Raw genomic sequence first — 15783 nt, 5'->3', positions numbered from 1 at the left:
ATTTCTTGGAAGAGAGAGAGAGAGAGAGAGAGAGAGAGAGAGAGAGAGAGGAGAGAGAGAGAGAGAGACGGAGAGACAGAGACAGAGACAGAAAGGAGGGAAAGGGGAGAGAAAGAGGAAGAGAGGGAGGAAGGATGGGTCTTGAAGTCAAGAAGACTTAAATTCGAATCCTGTCTTAAAAACTTACTGGCTGTGTAGTCAATTTCCTTCTCTTTAGCCTCAATTTCCTCAGTTGTAAAATAATGATAATAACAGCACCTACTTCCCAGGGTTATTGGAGGATCAAATGACACTGTACGTTTAAGCTTTAATCTAATAAAATAATCTAATCAATTCAATAAGTAAACTCACAATCAATTGTAATTAGAGCAATGCCTATAATTATTATGAATCTTTAAATGCCATAATTTATTGTCCACTGTCAAGGGTCATCACAAACCTTATCCTTAGATTCTAAAGAAGGAAACAATGTATAAGTTGTGTACATTCATTGGGGAAGGGATGAAAAGGAATAATCATTTCTATAACACCTACTATGTGCCAGAAGTTTGTTACAAATATTATCTCATTTGATTCTTACAAGTCTAGAAGATTATTATTATTATTTCCATTTTACAGATGTGGAAACTGAGGGGGGGGGTTGTTTTGTTTTGTTTTGTTTTGTTTTTAAGTGCTTTTCCCAAACTTTCACAGCTACAATCCAAGGTAGAGGAGAGGAGGGGCACTGATATCCTATTTTATAAATAAGGAAACTAAAGCAAACAGAGATTTAAATGATTTTTCCATACTTTTACAAATATTAAATATTTTAAGGTAAATTTGGACTCAGGTTGTCCTGATTTAGGCCCTTCCTTCTACCTATATAGATAAAACTTGAGGCACAAGTGTTATTCTAATTAATAATGATTTTCCCAAGATTCCACAACAATTAGCCATTAAACTCAATTTTTTTCCCCATTGAAAAATGTAAAGTTACATACAATGAATTCAGGGAAAACTTGAGAGTCTATTTCTCTTTTCCTGAGTTCTGTCTAGTACATTTTTCCAGTTTTAGAGGTCTCTTTAACCTGTAGTGGAGGGACTCCTTGACTAGAACAACTAAGAGAATTTCTAAAACAAGGATAATTTCCCAATACTTAGCACAGTGCCTAGCAAATAGTAGGCACTAAATAGGTACTCATTGTTTGATTGTTCATAAAGATGTTACAAAGATAAAATGAGATTAACAATTAGTTTACAAGTATTTGATGAGATTCCATTACTGCCCTGCCCTGTATTCATTAGGAATATATTTGAAATTCTTTGTAAACACAGATTCAAACACCCCTCTAAATGTCAAATGTTAGTATTATTTATCATTGCCTAATTGGGGCATTTTTCACATTCAGGATATTCTTAAAGTTCACCAATACTTGTCAGTGAGAATTTTACTGAGATTAAGAAAAGGTATTTTTTGCTAGCTTTTATGGGCACTTAATGATTTTTTTTCTTTCATTTATGTGAATATGTAAGTCTCTTTTGATTATCCTGGCTTGTCCTGAACATTATTGGAACCCATTAGAAAAACCAAAACTATGGGGATATTGAAAAAACAAGGATTGGATTTATTTATTTCATTGCTTTTCCTTTTTTCCCCCAAGGAAATTCCAAATGGGTTTTTCCCCTCCCTGTTTCTAAGAATTCCACTATTTTGAATCTCTTAATTCTGTATGAGCAACCCAAAGTTTAATGGGAAACAGCCCCATCGCGTGCCTTCCGGATGTTCTCTGTTTTTCACCCCTTGATCACCTCCCTCTCTCCCTCCCCCTCTCTGGGCTTGGTCACCACTTGTTTATGAATCTGGAAAGGCTGGTCAGGATAGTGTGAAGATAGTACCCCCTGGTGGAATTGGAGAGAAATGCACATCTTTTTTAGTTTCCTTTTTTCTTTTTAAAAGCTTTTTATTTTCAAAACATATGCATACATAGTTTTTAACAATTACCCTTGAAAAACCTTGTATTCTAAATTTTTTTCTCTCTATTCTCCCTAGAAGCAAGTAATCCAATATATGTTAAACATGCTGCACAAGAAAAATCAGATGAAAAAGGAAAAAAATGAGAAAGAAAACAAAATGCAAGCAAACAACAACAAAAAGAGTGAAAATACTATGTTGTGATCCACTCTCAGTCCCCACAGTCCCCTCTCTGAATGCAGATGGCTCTTTCCATCACAAAACCATTGGAACTGGCCTGAATCGCCTCGATGTTGAAAAGAACCAAGTCCATCACAGTTGATCATCACAGTCTTGTTTTTGCTCTGTACAATGCTCTCCTGGTTCTACTAGGATCATCAATTCAATTAAGTCTCTCCAGGCCTCTCTGAAATCATCCTGCTGATCACTTCTCATAGAGCAATAATATTCTCTAACATTCATATACCATAACTTATTCAGTTATTCTCTAATTGATGGACACCCACTAAGTTTCTGAAAATGCACACCTTTTGTCAGGTTCCAATTCAATTGAACAAATTCAACTATTCAACAAGAAAGCAGAAATTTAAGTATGTTGTGAATATGGAGTTAAAAAGATCTGTATTCAAATACCAATTTTGAGACTTATCTTTGTAACTCAATAAATCACAGCCTCCTGGAAGGCATTTTTGTTTGCTTTTCAGTGGACATTGATTAAATGTTTACTGTATGCTAGGCGGTGGACAAAGCATTGGGTACTGAGCACATACAGAAAGTGCTTACTAAATGCTGATTGATTGAGCTTTTAGACATTCCTTAAGACTTATCTATTAATCTATAGATTCATAATTACCTTGGTAGAAATCACTTCTATGTCCATGAAATGCTAGCTGGTGGTAAAAGACTGGTGAGTTCTGGATCTGGAGTCAGGAATACCTGAGTTGAAGGATGACCTCAGACACTTAGTAGCTAGTGTGACTTTGGTAACTCACCCACCTTTGTTGACTTCCATTTCCTCAGCTATAAAATGGGAGTAATAACATCAACATCTTCTGAAGGTTGCTATGAAATAATATTCCAAAAAAGTGCTTAGCACATCATGGATCTTATCTGTTAATGATTATTCCCTTTCCTTTCTTTACCTGCCTATCATTTTTCTTTCTCTCTATCTATATGTAATCATTTATTTGAAATGAGATTTTTAAGGACATCCTTTATAAAATACACTCAGTTTGAAGTCAGAGGAACGGAGTTCAAATTCTGATTCTATTACTTCCTGATTGACCTCAGGAGACATATGTAATCTCTCACTTTCCAAATCTACAAAATGGAGAAGTTTGAACCTGAAGATTTTTAAGGTCCTTTTCCAATCATCAAACATGTAATCCTACAGGGAGGGGTACTGTGAGAGAGAAAAATATTTTAAGAGCCAAGAATCCATATTACTAAGAATTTATTGGTAGAAAACATCAGATCCAATGGTCTGAAATAGGTTGAGAATCTGATGATTCTCAAATCTATTTATTCAGCCTTAATTCCTTTGTTGACTTCCAGTCAGGATCTCCAAAGGGGCCTATTACTCATCTTGAACTGAACAAATATCTTAAATTCAATTTGTCCCAAACTGAACTCAGGTGGAATTTGAATTCAGATTCTACTGGCTCCAGGGCAGATACTCTGTCCACTATTGCACATAGCTATCCACTGGTCTTTTTGTACTTCATTTCTTGGCTATAGGTGTTTTCTTTTGCCTTTGCCTCCTGCTTCCTTTATTTTCCAGCTAAAATCCCTCTTTTTTTTTTTTTTCAGCAAGTTTTTTTCAGCTCTTCTTTAAAAAAAAAAAGTTCTTTTTATGAAGCAATTGGGGTTAAGTGACTTGCTCAAGATTACATATCTAAACTTAATTAACACTTAATAAAGTGTTAAGTAGCCAAGGTGGGATTTGAAGTGAGGTCCTTCTGGTTGCAAAGCTGGTGTTCTATCCAATCAGGCCACTTAGATGTCCTCCAACCTTTCTTAATCCTTGTGCTCTCCCTTTATTAATCATTTCCTACTTATCCTGTGTATAGCATGTTTGTACATAGTCGTTTACATGTTGCCTTCCCATTAGACGACGAGCTCCTCAAAGATGGGAAATGATTCTTGTCTTTATTTGTATCTGTAGTACTTAACACAGTTCTGAGCACACAGTGTATTCTTGATAAATGTTTAATGGCCTATTGATAGGATCAGAAAAGAAATGGAAGAGACTTAAATCATCTTGCCACTCCCTAATTTCGCAAATGAGGATACTGAGGTCCAGAGAGATGAAGTCATTTTCCCAAATTAGGTAGAGGAGAAATAAGAATTCAGAGACAGATCCTCTGACCTCATATTCAGTATTTTTTCCACTATTGAGAATCTTGATAGAGAAAAGGCTGTCAGGGAAAGTGTAAAACATAGCATGCTTCTGAGAAAGGCAAATCAGCTAAGGCATTAAGGTGTCTTGGGGCATATAATAAAATATTGATCACCTCAGAAATATAGGGGTAAAAAATAGAAGAAATCCAAAATGGAGAAAGTAGAAGTTGAGAAAATTGACTAGGTCAATTGTTTTTACATCCAACACTTTATTGAATTCTCATAAAAATGCTGAAGAAAATCAAAGAATCATTCATCTCATTTTATAGATGAGAAAGTGCAGATTAGTTGGCCAAAAATTCATAAACAATTAGGAGAATTAGGGGGAGTCTCATTGATAATCTTCATTTGACCCCAATCTCAGGTATTTGAGGAGAGAGCACAAAAACACTCTTTGCAAGGATCCAGGAAACTTTTATTATGCTATAGATTTGTTTCAAGTCTCTGCAAGACTGTTTCTTTTTCATTCTTCACCTTCTGTTCCCCTGAGGATTTGGTGATGGTCCAGACATCAGATCTGGATCATCTGGCTCAGATCTTGGATCAGATGGTTTTGTGACACTTTAGAAGTAAAGGCTGACAAAGATCACTTAGATAAATTGCCTTTTCTTTGGGAATTGACTCAGTTGTGATAATACTGGGGTAGAATGACGGCGTGGGACAGACTTAGGAAAGAGTACTACAGATTTTCTTTATATAGGGAAACCTAGGGGTGAGGAAATATTAATAGGCATTTGTTAAATACTAACTGTGGGGAGAAAAAACTCTCTTTAAGGTGCTATTGGTTAACACAGAGCATCCTTTCCCTTGAACCTAAAATCTAATTGAAAAGCTGTATTCAGGAAGGAAGTAATTGTAAGTTATCAGCAAAGGGCAAAATAAGAATATGGACCATTTGTGGTGCTGAAAAAAGATAGAATCCAGGAGTAACAGTTTGGAGTGAAGTTCATTAGAAAAACATTTTTAGAAGTGACTTTTGCTTGAAGAACATGATGAAGGAAAGAAATGGGCATTAGGGTATTATATGAAAAATACAGAGACAAGATCTAGGAATTCTAATATTAACTGGACATTCAGGTTTAGCCTGGCCTGAATCATCAAGGAATAAAAATGGAATCATACAAGGAATGCCTTTTTGGGGGGAAGAGTATAAAGGTCAATCTAAAATTCTCCTTTACTTCCCCTTCTTCCAATCTGTCCTGCATTCCTCCCTCCTCTTAGCTCACCACCCCCACTCCCACCCCACCACCTCCAGGCAAGTGTGGGATAGATAGGAAGGATTGCTACCCTTACTTGGGAACCCGTGAGGGAGAGAAACACACGGGCTGAGGAGAAGCCAGGGGAAAAGGGAAGCATGAAGGAATCCAAGTCACTCGTTGACCTCGAGGTTTCAAGGACTCTGCAAAAAGGGGGTGCTCTGGATGTGAACTTCTTGTAGCTCCTCATCTGGAGATTCAGGACGGCACAGGTAATACTCAGTCTCATTGTTCCCATCGGGGTCTGGTTCCGGGCCACAGTACTGACGCCCGAGGGTGGAGAAGGTATAGATCACTCCCAGGACCAAGGCATCCACTATCATGTGCCAGCAGAAGAAGATGGTGAGGAACATGACGCTTTCTTTGACATGGTAATACCATAAATGGGCAGTGGAGGGGTGAAAGTGAATGTAGGCTAAGTGCATCAGCCACGAACCAGTCACCAGGAAAAGCCAGGACTTGATGAGCCAAAGCTGGGCTTGATTGGGAACCCAGAGTTCTATGGTCATGGTCAAGACAAGAAGGGAGATGGAAAACAGGAGCAGGATGTGACTTTGTCTCTTCAGCCCTTCCTTATGCAGGATGTGGCAGGACATCATGGAGGCCAATACGAGGGTGGCCAAGACCTGGGCCCCCAGCTCCAGACCCCGTCGCCTCTTTGCTAGGCAAACTTGGCTTACCAGATCCACAAGTCCACTCAAGACGAAAGCGATGAACATGGTGAGATGCTGCCATGTGATGGGGAAGATTAACGTAAATTGTGGGTCATCGGGTCTCAGCAGAATCATGATGTGGTGAAGACTTAGGAGCTCGCGCAGGAAGCAGGTGAGCCCCAAAAGCACCTTCAGCAGCCCATCAAGGGGCAGCCGGAGGAGCCAGCCCCATCTCTTTTGGCTTCTGGGAAGTTCTGGGGAAAACGGGTCCCTGAGCAGGGCCAGAGACGTCAGCAATGCTTGGTAGATTCCAAAGATGAAGATGGAAAGACCTGCGATCATATGGCCACCAAAGTCACCCAGCATCACGATGACTGGGGACTCTGAAAAGTTGGGCTCAAGGGTGGCCATTCTCTCAGAGGAATCAGAGCATCTGAACCTGTGAAGAACAGGTGGCTGGCTATTTTTGCAGACCACACCCACCTTTACCCCTTGCTGCTTATACTTGGCAGGCAGATAAAGCCTTGGAGGGTGAGCCAGGGTCTGACAGGTCTTTCTCTCTGTGTACTCTGGAACACCAAGCTCTGCTGAAAAAATGTCTTGTACCCCGTCCTGTGACCTCCCATATCTGATCTGATCCATACTGACTCACTTCCAATTTTCCTTCATAATACTCTGCTCCTCTGGTTTATAGAACAGAAGAAGAGAGGTGATTGAGAAACTTAGAGAAGGTGGGGAGGGGGCAACCACACTCTCTGTAACATAAGCATGCTTTAATTTGTACAAATACAGACTACAGAATGTCAGAGTTGGAAAGGATTTCATTGGTTGTCTCACCCCAACTATATATCTTCTGACTGTTGATTTATTAATTGGTCAAGCATTCCTTCCTTAACTGCTGGATAAGACATCATCCAACTTCTGCATGACATCTTTCCAGTTGGGCAATCCTCTCCCTTCTGAAGCACCCCACTGTTAGGAAATCTTTTTTACACCAAATTTTATTTGTCCCTTAGCAATTTCTACCCTCCTCATTTTTACCTCTGGGGCTCAGCATAGGAAAAAATAATTCCTCTTTCACTCAACAACTTTTCAAAGAGGGTAGTCCTAAGATGTGGCCAGATAAATTCTCCTGGGCACATACACTGACTCACTTGTATACTCAGAGTCATCTTTGCCTATTGTACCCTGTGTGCTCAATATTTGATGGGACCAAGAAAAAATGAGCACTGCATTTGGATTCAGAGGATCTGTATTCAAATCCTGGACAAACCATCTCTCTTTCTCTCTCTCTCTCTCTCTCTCTCTCTGACAATTGGGGTTAAGAGACTTGCCCAGGGTCACACAGTTAGGAAGTGTTATCAGATTTGAACTCAGGTCCTCCTGACTTCAGGGCTGGTGCTTTATCCACTGTGCCATCCAGCTGTCCCCCTCACCTTACATCTCTTAAGCTGTTTCCTTATCTAAAAAAATTAAAAGATTGGACTTGTTGGTTTCAAAGGTAGCTTTTGTGCTTTCAATCTATGTTCTTAAAAAAAAAAAATGTTTCCCATTGTAGAGAATCTGAAATTTGCCTTTAAAAATTCATGTCTTTGATCAGCTTCTTTTATTTAAGAGATAAGGATAAAATAAGGTGGTTTTGATGGGGTCAGGGCAGCAATTCTTAGTTTGAAATAAACATATGACAAATTTACAATGGCCATAATCTTTGACAAAAAGATAGGTTTATTTAGGAGAAGAGATTATGGACAAAACAGAAGGTAAAATAGGCTCCAGGAGGGGCAAATATGAAATAGATTTGGGAGAGCACATGGCTAGCAAGGAAAAGACAAGTTTCGGGGAACTCACAATTAACCAGGAAAAAGGAAAGAGTCCATGAGGTGAGAGTAAGCCATTGCCTGGCAGATTAAATCCATAGAGGAGTTTAGTGGATTTACCAGAGTTAACTAGAATAAGAAGAAAGGTGCCATTAAAGAGAAGGCGCTATGGGCTTAGTTCTGAAGAGAATTTAGCAAAGATTTTCATCATAAGCAGATCTTTTATAGTGAAAATACAGTCTTGGGTAAAGTTAGAAACTCAGAGGGAGGGATTAAGGAGCCAGATAGAGTGTACCTGGCAGACCAGGTCTCAGACCTGTCTATAAAGATATGCTAATCAATATCTCAAAAGATTGTTTAAAGATACCCAGAGATTGGAGAATGGACCATGGAGATTGATAAAGAATTCCTTCCTCACAATCACTCTATACAAAAGGATATTCTGGGAATTGATTATATCTGATAATAGCTGCTTGGGTTTTTCCAGACAGAAAAAGAGAATAAATTCACCTAAGTTTGATTGGATGATTGCTAGGACTAATAAGGACTGAATAAGAAAACTGAAGACCTTCGGATATAAGAATTAAATTAATTAATCCCCCAATGTCACACATGTAATAGAAGACAAAGGAAGAATTTTAATTCCCTGATTACAGAAGTCCCGGTTTTTCCATTATAATATCCTGCTAAGGTGTCTGGAGATTATGATCCTTTTTCTCTGACTAACATCCTGCTTAAAGGCAGGGGAATGGCCAAGATTGATGGGGTTCTAGTGGCAGTCAGAGAGTTGTGGGAATCCCCTTTTGGTTGGTGCAGATCCTTTGTGAAGGAATTCACAAACCTGAAGAGTTTTAAGTGACAAAACTGTAAGTTTATTGTTGGATGAGAGGTCAGCTTTGCTAGAATTCTGACTTGTGGTGTTCTCTTCTTTTGTATAATATGATTGTTCTCTTGGAGCAGGTTTCTTGGGGAGGTTTTCTGGAGGCAGTTCAGTTCAGAGTAATAATCACCCCAAATGCAGCCAGGTGTTAAAAGTTCAAATCTTTTCTTGTTTCCTTCAATATAGCCCAATTAGTTTTCTTAGAGGCCTATCTCACTCCTTGGTTCCAAGAGCTCTTGCAGCTTGTCTTTTAGCTCTTCCAGTTTCTGCCTCTAGCTCAACTCCGACTCGTGGCTTCTCAATCTCCAACTTTTTCAACTGAACTCTTCTGACTGAGCTCAGCTGCTTTTCTGCTCTTTTAGAGGTGTAAACTCAAAGGTTGACTCCTCCTCTGAGAGTGGGATTATAGGAGATATGAATTTGGATATCTCATAGTGAACCCTGAAATCTCCCAAATGTGTGAACTAATGTGTGAACTTTCAAAGGTGTAAACTTAAGTATTGTTTCTATCAATATTAATGACTCAACACCTTGTAAAGATTTGCTCTAATGTGTGAACCAATAAGCATTGTATCAATTCCATTGAGTTAACACAAGGATTCTAATACTGACTTCCTAGTGGCAAAGTCCAGTTAGGGAAATGGAGGCTGGCACTGAGAAGAGAATGTCTTCACAGCAGGCAGGGTCCTGGCAGCTATGCTGAAAAGGCAAAGCATGCTATTTTGGACATTCTGCAAAGAAGTGAGTTTAAAATTGCCCTTTAATAGGGAATCTTGAGGCTCAGGTTTCAAGTTGAGAAGAAAGCCAAAGTCCCCAGACCCAGAGTTCATGAATGGAAATCACTTCTAAGGCTTCCTGAATGAGGATCTGGCTATCAATGGGGGTGATTTGCCTTAGAAAAGGCCAGCCAGGAGGATATGCTCTCTCTCATAGACTCTCTGGAGTCTGGGAGACCCCAGTCTCTTTTCTTTTGCAGATCAAAAGGGGACACAATTTCAGAGTGATTAATTTTAGAGATTAAAGGGAACAGTTTCACACCCCTGTCATACCCCTCTCAAGCTGTTACCCCCAAATTTATTTGGGATAAAGGGCAAAGATCTCAGACTTCTGTAACTACTTCAGATTGACAAGGGTCGTAGAAATAGTAGGGGGGAGAAGGGGAAGTTCAATCCAGGAGGAGAGGAATGAGATCTGAAAACAGCAGCAGGGCATCTAATTGTGTGTCCTAGTCAGTTGTCCCATGATCTGCAGGCTGGAGGGCAGTTGAAAATTCGTAGCTTGAAGCCTGGAGGAAACAAATCTCAGGAGCAGATTAATAATTAGAAGTGGATTTAATATAGGGGTTAGTAGAGAAGAGAAGGAGAAAGGATGTACCCCTTTCTTTCCAGACAGCCCCGTGAGCATGCAAAATATGAAAAGCATATGCAGAGTCAGTAAAAGTGTTCACTCTCATTCCCTTCCCCAGTTCCAAAGCTCTGATTAGGGCTGAGGTCACAGAAGGCAATGGTTTAGACTCTAGGTTGCCAGTGAGAATTACCTGATTTTATATCCCCATTTTCAGGGAGCAGGATGGCAAGGTCAAGAGTGTGCCGCACCCAGAGAATCAGGTTGGGTAGGAAACCCTGATATCTGTTAGGTCTCCCACCAAGCCTCTGATGTCCTTTGGTTTCTAAAATGCTTTGGACCTGGTGGGGAGTTAAAACCTCTAATGGCTATCCCAAAGTTAATTTTGAGGCTTCTTCAATTAAAAGGGCTATGGCAGCCACTGCTCTAAGGCAGGACAGCCATCCCAGAGAAACCAAGTCCAGTTTTAAAATACAAAAGATACAAAGGATACAAAGAAATTTTAAAGAAGGGAAAGGGACCTGTATATACATGAGTGTTTGTGGCAGCCCTGTTTGTAGTGGCCAGAAACTGGAAACTGAATGGATGCCCATCAATTGGAGAATGGCTGGGTAAATTGTGGTATATGAACGTTATGGAATATTATTGCTCTGTAAGGAATGACCAGCAGGATGAATACAGAGAGGACTGGCGAGACTTACATGAACTGATGCTAAGTGAAATGAGCAGAACCAGGAGATCATTATACACTTCAGTAACGATATTGTATGAGGACATATTTTGATGGAAGTGGATTTCTTTGACAAAGAGACCTAACTGAGTTTCAATTGATAAATGACGGACAAAAGCAGCTACACCCAAAGAAAGAACACTGGGAAATGAATGTGATCTATCTGCATTTTTGTTTTTCTTCCCGGGTTATTTATACCTTCTGAATCCAATTCTCCCTATGCAACAAGAGAACCGTTCGGTTCTGCAAATATATATTGTATCTAGGATATACTGCAACATATCCAACATATAAAGGACTGCTTGCCATCTAGGGGAGGGGGTGGAGGGAGGGAGGGGAAAAAAATTGGAACAGAAACGAGTGCAAAGGATAATGTTGTAAAAAAAAAAAAAAAATTACCCTGGCATGGATTCTGTCAATATAAAGTAATTATTAAATAAAAATTTAAAAAAAAGAAAGGCCTGGAGAGACTTACATGAACTGATGCTGAGTGAAATGAGCAGGGCCAGGAGATCATTATATATCTCAACAACAATACTATATGATGATCAATTCTGATGGGCGTGGCCATCTCCAGCAATGAGATGAACCAAATCAGTTCCAATAGAGCAGTAACGAACTGAACCAGCTACACCCAGTGAAAGAACTCTGGGAGATGACTATGAACCACTACATAGAATTCCCAATACCTATATTTTTGTCCACCTGCATTTTGGATTTCCTTCACAGGCTAATAATACACTATTTCAGAGTCCGATTCTTTTTGTACAGCAAAATAACTATATGGACTTGTATACATATTTTGTATTTCACTTATATTTTAACATATTTAGCATGTATTGGTCAACCTGCCATCTAGGGGAGGGAGTGGGGGGAAGGAGGAGAAAAACTGGAACAAAAGGTTTGGCAATTGTCAATGCTGTAAAATTACCCATGCATATAACTTGTAAATAAAAAGCTATTTTTAAAAAATGTACCGGGAAAGTATGCTTTCTGAAAGAACTAGCAAGTCCATTTCCCTTAAGAGATAGATTACTGGTCTGGGATGGGCGTGGTTCTGCCTGTTCAGACGGTAAATCAAGATAAGATGCTGGTAAACTTCTCAAGATCTCCTAACTCTCTAACTAAAATTGTGGGTGAAAAATTTCTCTGGAGGTCTGAAAAAATTGGGTAAACAAGCCTTGGAATATCAAGTTACTAAGCTGGGGAGGCAGAGGAAAGATCTCAAGAGAGGTTCTGAGTTCCCCTGCAATCCCCACTCTATGGGGAGAGGGGTGCCAGAGCGAGAGTGAAGGAGAAAGAAATTCAATGTTCTTACAAGCCATGTCTGGGGATAGCGAGGGGTTGTTTGACCAAGTCCCAAACTCCTCCTAGAGGCAGAGCATTAGGGAGATGGCTCGACCCCTATGAACAATCTCTCCTCCTGTGTTCCTCCTGCTTGAACTCAGGGCAAAGACTGGGGAGTACCCAGGAATAGCAGCTAAGAATAGGGATTTTTCTCCAGATCTTGCTTTAATTCCATGGTCTCTCTCTTAGGCTACAGCCTGATTCCTATCAGCAAAAACTCCAACAGCTGTTTTTTTAGGGAGAAATTTGAGGGACTGGGGCAGGTTGTTTAACATTAACATCTCTCCAAGGCAGATCAAGGAGCCCTCAAAAAGTTAGGTGGGGTGGCCAGGTTTCTCTTCAGTCTTGGAAGAGATTAGAATCAGCATCCTGAGGAAGAGAAAAAAAGCTGAAAGTCCTAGGATTTAGTTCAGGTGGGAGAGAGTTAAAGAGATTATTGCTGAACATTAGGTCCTGTTCTGAAAGGGATTTAGAATCTTCCTGATAAGGGCTGCATTGAGATGCAAAGGGAGGCTCCTTTATCCCTAGAGGGGATGAAAGCAGGGAGTTTGATTTCCTTCTAGAAAGGGTAATCTGTTTTATTTTAAGCTTGGAGATCTTTCAAGCCAAAGGATTTTTAGAAGCAGAAGCGTTTTGTCCCATTTTTGCCCAAAAAGTTTCCCTGATTCTATAGCTCCTCCTCCTTCTCTAGACGTCTCTAGAGATGGAGAGATGACAAAATGCTCCCTGAGAGAATTCTGCTCCAGCCTGGGCTCCCATGACTCAAATTTTCCTGGATATTTGAATATCTAGCTATAGAATAGACAATAAGAAAAGACTTTACCTCATCCAGATTTGGGGGGGTTTCCCGGTTGGTCAGGGAACCAAATGATGGGGTTCTAGTGGCAATCAGAGAATAGGAATCCCCTTTTGGTCGCCACAGGTCCTTCATGAAAGAATTCATGAAGCCTATGAGTTTTAAGTGACAAAAATGGAAGTTTATTGGTGGATGAGAGGTCAACTTTGCTAGGAGACTGACTTCTTAGTGGCAAAGTCCTATAAGGGAAATGGAGACTAGCACTGGGAAGAGAATAAGAGAATGTCTTCACAGCAGGCAGGGTCCTAGCAGCTATGCTGAAAAGGCAAAGCATGCTACTTTGGACATTCTGCAAAGAAGTGAGTTTAACTGCTTGCATTTTTGTTTTTCTTCCCGGGTTATTTATACCTTCTGAATTCAATTCTCCCTGTGCAACAAGAAAACTGCTTGGTTCTGCACACATATGTTGTATCTAGGATATACTGTAACCTATTCAACATGTAAAGGACTGCTTGCCATCTGGGGGAGGGGATAGAGGGAGGGAGGGGAAAAATCGGAACAGAAGTGAGTGCAAGGGATAATGCTGTAAAAAATTACCCTGGCATGGGTTCTATCAATAAAAAGTTATTAAAAAAAAAAAAGAAGAAGAAGAAGTGAGTTTAAAATTGCCCTTTAATAGGGAATCTTGAGGCTCAGGTTTCCGTTTGAAAAGAAAGCCAAAGTCCCCAGATTCAGACCTCATGAATGGAAATAACTTCTAAGGCTTCCTGAATGAGGATCGGGCTATCAATGGGGGTGATTTGCCTTAGAAAAGGCCAGCCAGGAGGATGTGCTCTCTCTCATAGACTCTCTGGAATTTGGGAGACCCCAGTCTCTTTTCTTTTGCAGATCAAAAGAGGACACAATTTCAAAGTGATTAATTTTACAGATTAAAGGGAACACAGTTTCACACCCCCATCAAGATGATCTCTGATATGTTTTTGTTTGGGTTTTTGGGGGGATTGTTCTTGCATGTACTAGGAAGATCCAGTGTAAATTCAGGTAGTTTGCATTGCCAGAGCTGAAGGAAGAGATAAGGACAGCAGTTGATAAGGGGTGGGGAAATAGGCTCACTTCCCCCAGATTATTCTGAGCCAAGGAGGGCAGATCTCACGGTTTTGAGATATTAATACTACTGTTAACATTAGCACTTTGCCTTCATTTACCACATTTGGATCTTTTCAAGTCTTCCCTACACAGAATGCTGGTATGGAATATAGCTCTTGAGTTTTAAGAGGCCTGGGGGCAGAAGCATTATATTAGCTTAGAATCAAGTTAAGGTCAAAGATGGGCTAGTGTGGGCTAGTTAGCTACAAGATGTTCCACAATCACAGGTTGCACCCTGTCCCACCATCTGTCCTTCACGTATGTGTTCCCAAGGGGCCCAGGCAGAAAAGAAAAAATGTGATGGATCAGAACAAGTTGAAGGCCACAACTAAGGCTAGTAGAATAAGTATATAGGATTCTGGGCTTAAAATTAGGAAGAACTGCATTCTAATCTCAACTCTAATAGGTACCAGACATGTAATTTTGAGCCAATCCTTTAAGCTCCCTCATTCTCCTTATCTATAAAGCTTCAGTATCACATCCCTGTTGGACCACTCCACTGGAAGGTGTCATAAGCATCTCAAGCTCAACAGAATAGAGCCTGATGTATTTCCCTAATATAAATGTTCTTGTTTGTGCTTATAACTTCTTCTTGGGTATAACAATCCTTCTAGCCATTCGGACCTCATAATCATAACCTTCATTCAGAATCTTATCATCTAGTGCCCCCAGTATCACCCATTTCTAATTTATCCTTTATACAACTGCCAAATAAAACTCCAGTTCTGATTATGTTTCTTTCCAATATATTCCCAATATCTATTGCATCTAGGATATAACATAAATTCTATGCAACTTTCCATTTCAGTCCCCCCCTCAATTGTTTGGTCCCCCACCTACCCTTCCAGATAGATTTCATATTCCTGCCCTTGGAGCAGTCAAAGTTCTAGCCAAACCAGTCAAAATTTGATGTGCCAGATCACATGTTAGTGCTGGTGTAGATTATCCCATGTATCTGGAATATACTTCTTTCTCACCATTTCATAGGCTCTACTATTTCTTTCAAAGCTGGGCTTGGGGGCTGTCTTCTATGTAAAATTTTTCCTGATTTACCCCCTTCCCCATCCACCTTCCTTTCTATTGCTCCCACTCTCCTGAAATTGCTTTGTATTTACTTATCTCTGTACACAGTGCATTCTCCTAATGGAATGGAAGCTTCATGAAGGCAGTGGTAGTTGTTTTGATTGTTTTTTTAAATTTTGGGCCCCTAGCATTTAACACATAGTAGGTACATATTGACTGAATGGGCATTGATTTACCTAAACTCACAAAGCTAGAAAGATGAAGGGTCAGATTTTAAACTGGGTTCCTTTGACATAAGGCAATGGTGGTGCAGCAAAAAGAAGCCTGAACTTAAGTCAACTTCCCATGCAGGTTAGGAACTTTATACACTTTTTTGTATGTTTGTGTTCTCCTTATGCATTCACTAGATTGTAAGCTAAGGGAAAAAAGGAGATAGAACA

General features: G+C 39.9%; 1 protein-coding gene across 1 annotated transcript; it reads right to left on the bottom strand.

Annotated features, from left to right (window-relative positions):
* Nucleotides 1-4540: 4540 nt before the first annotated feature.
* TEDDM1 (transmembrane epididymal protein 1) lies at nt 4541-6902 on the bottom strand. Its single transcript, XM_051996779.1, has one exon. It carries the CDS (start codon nt 6900-6902, stop codon nt 5742-5744), a length of 1161 nt encoding a protein of 386 aa, XP_051852739.1. The 3' UTR covers nt 4541-5741.
* Between the last annotated feature and the right edge of the window lie 8881 nt (nt 6903-15783).

The sequence above is a fragment of the Antechinus flavipes genome, chromosome 4 (genome assembly GCF_016432865.1).
Source record: "Antechinus flavipes isolate AdamAnt ecotype Samford, QLD, Australia chromosome 4, AdamAnt_v2, whole genome shotgun sequence".
NCBI classification, from domain to species: Eukaryota; Metazoa; Chordata; class Mammalia; order Dasyuromorphia; family Dasyuridae; genus Antechinus; species Antechinus flavipes.
The sequence above is the reverse complement of the archived record's forward strand: the minus strand, read 5'-3'. Positions and strand labels throughout refer to the sequence as shown.

What these genes read in the sequence shown, in the direction of transcription:
- TEDDM1 (XM_051996779.1), bottom strand. Translation starts at nt 6,902, where the DNA reads ATGGATCAGATCAGATATGGGAGGTCACAGGACGGGGTACAAGACATT.